The sequence below is a fragment of the Erigeron canadensis genome, chromosome 9 (assembly GCF_010389155.1).
Source record: "Erigeron canadensis isolate Cc75 chromosome 9, C_canadensis_v1, whole genome shotgun sequence".
NCBI lineage: Eukaryota > Viridiplantae > Streptophyta > Magnoliopsida > Asterales > Asteraceae > Erigeron > Erigeron canadensis.
The window spans coordinates 7,774,780-7,781,664 of NC_057769.1; the positions used below are offsets into that span (position 1 = coordinate 7,774,780).

At 35.1% G+C, this 6,885-nt stretch overlaps 2 protein-coding genes across 2 annotated transcripts; one reads left to right on the top strand and one right to left on the bottom strand.

Moving 5' to 3' along the window:
- Positions 1–360: 360 nt before the first annotated feature.
- On the top strand, positions 361–2,315 carry LOC122583832 (RAN GTPase-activating protein 2-like). The gene is made up of 2 exons (XM_043756213.1): positions 361–1,259; positions 1,685–2,315. Exons 1-2 carry the CDS (start codon positions 361–363, stop codon positions 2,307–2,309), a joined length of 1,524 nt encoding a protein of 507 aa, XP_043612148.1. The 3' UTR covers positions 2,310–2,315.
- A 573-nt stretch (positions 2,316–2,888) lies between these two features.
- On the bottom strand, positions 2,889–6,203 carry LOC122583813. The gene is made up of 5 exons (XM_043756192.1): positions 6,104–6,203; positions 5,166–5,519; positions 4,729–4,809; positions 4,217–4,288; positions 2,889–3,229 (listed from the first exon to the last, which is right to left on the bottom strand). Exons 1-5 carry the CDS (start codon positions 6,155–6,157, stop codon positions 3,032–3,034), a joined length of 759 nt encoding a protein of 252 aa, XP_043612127.1. The 5' UTR covers positions 6,158–6,203; the 3' UTR covers positions 2,889–3,031.
- Between the last annotated feature and the right edge of the window lie 682 nt (positions 6,204–6,885).

Sequence of the window (6,885 nt, forward strand, 5' to 3'; positions counted from 1 at the left end):
TCTACACTAGGCAAGAGCTCGCACGTCAAAACCCGGCCCGACGTGACCCAACCCGAAACCTGGCAGTGCAACAAAACCTAACCTGTGACCTGGTTCTTCCCTTTCTGTATTCTTTTGTGGTTCCGTGTTCTGTTAATGTGTGGTGTTCCCTATTGTCGATTAAAATTCGTTGCTCTTCTTTTGTCCCAGGAACATGGTGTCCTCCTTTACCTTTTTTTTTTCTCCTTTAGAATTAAATGCAACAACGGAACGAATTAACATTTATAATAAGAGTTTCTGTAATTTATCTAATCGCTTCAACACCACTGAATTTCGATATTTGAGAAACAAACTGGTCTGCATTTTGAAGGATAGCTTGATATGGAGTCTACTCACGGGTACATGCGTTCAATTAAGCTATGGCCTCCTAGCCACAACACGAGGTTAGTGCTTGTGGAGCGTATAGTAAAAAACCTCACGACACCATCCATTTTATCAAGAAAGTATGGTTTACTAAGTAAAGAAGAAGCAGAGGAAGATGCCAAAGAAATTGAGTCTGCAGCATTTGTGGCTGCAAGTCAACAATTTGAAAAAGAGCCTGAAAGTGATGGAACATCAGCTGTGCAAGTGTATGCTAAAGAATCCAGTAAGCTCATGGTAGAAGTAGTCAAAAGAGGTTCTAGACCCAAAGAAGATCAGGACGTTATACCAGAATTAACTACACCAGACCAAGAGACCGTTTTTGATATTTCTGGAGGACGTCGGTCCTTCATTGAAGCAGAAGAGGCTAGAGAACTATTGAAACCATTAAAGGAGCCTGGAAACAAATTTACAAAGATATGCTTTAGCAATAGAAGTTTTGGGTTACCTGCAGCCCATGTGGCTGCTTCCATTTTATCGTCTATTAAGGATCAACTAACTGGAGTTGACCTTTCGGATATTGTTTCAAGAAGGCCCGCGCCTGAAGCTGTTGAAGTTATGAGGATGTTTTCATCAGCAATTGAAGGTTCTAATCTGAGTTATTTGAACCTTTCTAATAATCATTTGGGTGAACAGGGGGTTCGAGCATTTGGGGATCTTTTGAAGTCTCAAAATAATCTTGTTGAACTGTATTTGATGAATGCTAGTCTCTCAAAAGAAGCAGCAAAGGCGGTTTGTGAGTTAATTCCTTCTACCAAAAAACTCAAGATTCTTCATATTCATCATAACATGACTGGAGACGAAGGTGCAATCTCCATTTCTCAACTCGTGAAAGAATCTCCAAACCTAGAGGATTTCAGGTATAAAGTGGCAAAATGGATGGGTTGTGCAGGTTTTGTAATGAGTCAAACTGGTTTGGGCCTAAATGGTAATATTAGGGTAGGTCCATCCAGCAGGGGTGTGTACAATAATTGGTTTGGGTTCACAAAACCAAAGAATCAAACAGGTCAGGGATATATTTGGTTCTGTTCTTGGTTCTAGAGTTATAAAAACCCAATTCTTGCATCAGGGTGTTTTGAAATGCTTACCAAGGCAGAACCAAAGTAGTTTTACTAGAAATTTAAAATAAAAAACTTCAAAATCGTTATGAGATTAAGGTCTAGCGATATACATTTTGGATGATGTTCAACATAGTTAACATGCTCTGGCCATTATGATTCGCGTAAGATACAACACAACCCAAATCCACCTATTTGTAAATAAACGAGTTGAAATATCTTTTCAGGTGTTCCTCCACAAGGGTCGGCTCCAGAGGGGGGGTTGCTCTAGCTGAAGCACTTGATACATGTACCGTCTTAAGGAAACTTGACTTACGTGACAACATATTTGGACCGGAACCTGGGGTTACATTGAGTCAGGCGCTATCAATTCATATTAACATTACAGAACTTTACCTCAGTTACTTGAATCTGGAAAATGAAGGGACCATATCCATTGCAAATGCTCTAAAAAGTTCGGATTCTATCCTTGAAATCCTAGAGATGGCCGGAAACAATATCACTTATGAAGCAGCTAATGCATTAGCTGATTGTATAACTGCAAAGAAAAGTTCCTTGAACAAAATAAACTTATCTGAAAATGAACTACGGGATGAAGGTGCTATAGTGATCGGTAAGGCACTTGTAGCAGAGTTTGGACGATTGAGCATTGTCGATTTGAGCACAAATGGGATCAGAAGAGATGGAGCCACGGCATTGGCTAAAGCTGTTGTGGGTAAATCCGGATTTAGGTTGCTAAACATTAATGGTAACTTTCTTTCGCATCAAGGGATTGAAGATATGAAAGCGATTTTCAAAAACTCTCCCCGTATGCTTGGACCGCTTGATGAGAATGATCCTCAAGATACTTAAACTAGATATGCAACAAAATTTAATAAACTTGAATTGAAGCTCAAGGACCTCGAAATGAAGCAGAAAGAATAAGTTTGTTTTCCTGATATGAGCCTTCTTATGTTTCTGCATTGCTGTAGAGCCATAATGGAACATGTGGTTAACAAATGGTGCAAAAATGGGAGGGTCAGACAATGGACAAGAGTAGGAGAATTTCAAGTTGGAATGAAACCGGTTGGGCATTGGGTCGAATCGGGTTCAATTGACCCACCAGCATGTTCTGAGGTATTAATTTTATAAAAGGCTAATGTGACGGTCAAGATTATTAGAACGTTAATAAAAAAACGATCAGTTTTCTCAACAAAACAAATAGAGGTAGTTGATGACGTCTAAATCGTTCGACCTATTTCTTTTGTATCTAACATTTCACATTTACTCATTGTATTCGTTAAAGATAAAATATATTCTGAATTGACCCGCATTTACATTTCTCTTTAGTTCCCCTATCTGTAACTAATCTGATATCCATTTGAGAGTTAGGAAGCAGGCTGTGTACAATGAACACCAAGAGTCATTGCAAATAAAAAATGTTGGTTCAAGTAGGCGAAAACCAAAAGCTTCAAGTTATATTAACTACCGAGAGATTCAGTGCAGTTACATTACATTCCTACAGTCTACAACATATAACCCAGAATATAATTCCAAAGAGAGAGTTTGTGTTACTAGATTACAGTACAGCAAACTCACTTGCTTGGTTGGTGATTTTTACGTTTCTTGGTGGTTGGCTTATTTGCCACCGTGCAACCATCACCATCCAGATTTGCACCACCACCTGTGAAAGAAGGCTGGCCAACATGAGACGTAGGACTAACCAATGCTTCAATAGCGTTTTCCAGACTTGATATAGTAACAGTGTAGGTAGATTTGTTGATGTTCTCATACTGTAAGCATAACAAAATCATAATATTCAGTGAACGATAAACTTAGAAATGGAACCATAGATAGTTGCAATATCATGATAAGTGGCGTGCCAAAAAAATTGAACCAAAGATGGTTACATAGCACATGATAAACAAAAAGCAAAAATTATAACCAGAGATGATTGCATTAGACATGTAGGTGAAATGCAAGCAGTATAACCATATTTGCATTATACAAAATAACCAAAATGCGAAAAATAGAACCAAAGACAGTTGTATAAATTATGTTTGGAAGTGTTTGGTTGGGTTTTACCACTCAGGAATGGATTTGAGAGTGATATATCATATATGATGTTTGGTTTATGTCAATGACTTTGCTTAAACCCACAAACATGAGTTTATATAAACCCACTCAGTCATGGCTTTTTTTAGAAAAATAAATATTAAAAAGTACTCACACAACACAAATGTCCGAATGCCCCTCTCACATATTACACCATCCATCCCCCTATCCCCTAGAATATCTACATGACCTTTTGAATAACATTTTACAATACTCTCACATATTACACCATCGATCCACCACCATCAGTCGCCACTCAGCTCCCACATCTCATTGTCGCCGCTATCACCCGCCACATTGTGGGGGTTCTTTGCCAGCAATATAATTATATAATTATATTGTAATATACTAGTAAAAAACTAGCCACTACAAGAAAACACAACCATCCGATCCAGAATGAAGACTTAATTTACTTTCAAACCTATATAACCATTACCATACCCATTACTAAACCTATATACTAACCAAATACCACCTTAATATTTATGAAACTAAAGAGATGAACTGGCGAATTAACCAAATCTATTCTAGCCAAACAATTTGGACCTATTAAACAACCTGTCATTTTACTTCCTAGAGCGAAAAGTGAGATCAAAACAATCTTAAGGTGTAAGTATATAGTTGTCAAAAGTGACATGAATAGTTGTAGATGAGTGTAGCATTACCACTTCAAGTTTTCCTAGAGCAATTTCCAAGAGTCTTGCAAGTTCAAGATTTTCCAAAGTTAAAGCTTCAATCTGAAATTGACATAGAAACACATCTTCTATAACATATTTGTTTGCATACTCTCACGACCAAAATGTATAAAACCGCTCATAATAAGTCAAAGATCTGATTACCATGTGTCTCGTCCTCAGTTTAAACAACGGAGAGATAGGAGAAAATTCGGTAAAGATAGAAAGAAACCAAATTCTTCGTGTTCTTGAGTATAATATTTAACTTTAATGAAAAAATCAACCTTTCCGTGAATTAACCAAAAATAACTAATTTAGTAAAGGTGCGACTGTAAAATGGTCAACTTTTAATTAGTTTTCCCTCCAGCTCAACTCGAAAACATGAAATATAACTTAGAAAGCAAATTTCTAGTTTTTTCTCATTCCAGCTTCAGAACACGCGAAAAAATGTATACATTCTTTTGTCTAAACTCATAAACATAATGTATAGGAGAAGGATTAACCTTCTTTTGAGACTCAAGGTATAAACTCTTGTAGATGTGGTTAACCGAGTTATCCTCACATGACACGTTCGCATGTACCCCCTGTTAATTATTAAACACCATTAGCTTTTAACAAGAAGATATATATAACCAGCAACAATAAACTAAAAGTAATGATCAGCAATCTTTGTATAAAATTCGTTAAAAGTGTGTCTGAATTGCTAATGTTTCACAGCCTTAGAACCAAAGGTTTCTTTTTTGTTCTTGCATCAAGCTCTTAAAGATCTACTATTTCTAAATCTCGAAGACATAAGAGTGTTTGTTTTTTCCTTTTCAATTTGATTTGGTTTCATAAAAAAAGTGAGCCGACTACCTTTAGGCTTAATAAAAGTCTGAAAATCTTGGATTAATTGAAAACTAATTAAAATGCTGAACTTGTTAAGAGTTGGACATCTTACATTGGTTTTAAATCCTTCAATTGCTTTTATAAGATCATCAATCTTTTCATCCACAGACTTCTGATTTGATGAGGGTCCATTATTCGAATTATCAATACGCGGGCTATTATTTTGTCGAAAGGAAACAAGTAACCTCTGTCCACCATTGTATCCATAACCAGCTTCAAGTTTTCCATTTTCGCTATCTACAACATTTATTTCCTCAATGTCTGGATCCTGAATAGACTGGAGCCGCCTTGAACGCCTCACATAAATGCTTTCATTATTCGGTTTTATAACTGATACAACAGGGCCAGGAGCAAGATGGTCTGAACCATTTATCACAGTCTTTGATATAGAACCAAGATTCTTAGCCTACATGACACAATAACAATACAATACAATACAACGATATTTACAAACTTGTTTTCGGTTTTTGAATAGATAATTATAGATAAAATGACTAGATTTAAAAGCAAAAGCAGAGTTTTATGACTTTTATCTATATCAAATCAATCAATGAAAATTTATTGTAAAGTTAAAAAAAAAAAAAATAGTCACTATAATTTTCATAGCAATATATAGTACACACTTCATAAAATAAGGCCTTAAGTAGTCACAAAAAAAAGTATCTACTTATAGTCATACAAAAAGACACATGCACACATATATGTGTGTATATATATATATATATCAAAATGAGTTAGCAGTTTCTATAATCAATGCAAGAGAAAACCCTAATCTGTTGGATCAAAACCAAAAAAAAAAAAAAAAAAAAGCTTGATATACTCAAATGAGGTACTTTTAGTGTTGAACAACACATTTTATATATATCAATGGTCATATCATGTAACATAAGATCGTATCATATATACGCACGATATAGCAAACAAGAAATATGCATACAGTTGTAGATAATAAAGTTATTTAAGTAAAAATGACTCGCGATTAAAATGAACCTTATAAGAATTAGCAGCATTGAGGTTGATCTGTACTTTAGATTTCTTCACCATTATTGAAACGTTTGGACTGCGTCAAGTTTGAAAGACTAGAGTCAGAGACAACCCCACACTGTAAGAAACTTTTCGTTTGTTACTTTTAAGCGTTCTTTTTTATTTATATTTTGAAAAGTTTTAGTTTCTTGTAATATTTAAATAAAGATAGGTCCGTCTATTTTGACTGGTCACGTTTTTTCTTTCAACTTAACAGTAAACATCTTTGTTTGTGTTATATATTAGTTGATGAAAGTTATATCAATGAAAAGTACATTTAAACCTCAATCAATTCATATATGTTATATCAAGTGTTATATAACACAAACAAAGATATTTACGGACAAAGTTGAAAGAATAAAACTCAAACAGTCAAACCACGACACTTAATATGGAGCGGAGGGATATATATAAAAGATAACTTTTTATACTACTATATAAATATTATAACCACATAGTTTAGAAAATATGGGATATGCGAATTGACCAAATTATCCTTAATAAACTAATCACCACCATTTTTAATATTAAATTATACCATTAGTAGTCACTTATGTTATAAAATATCTTTACTACCCTCCTTGTATTATAAAACATTTTTACATCAATAACCTGCACCATTTTACCCTGTCACCACCATCACCGCCCATCGCTGCTATCACACCACCATCATAGTCGATTTGCCGCCGCATTGTAAAAGTACCATACTCGTTATAATACAACTGCACAACAAGTATGTATGTAGAGGT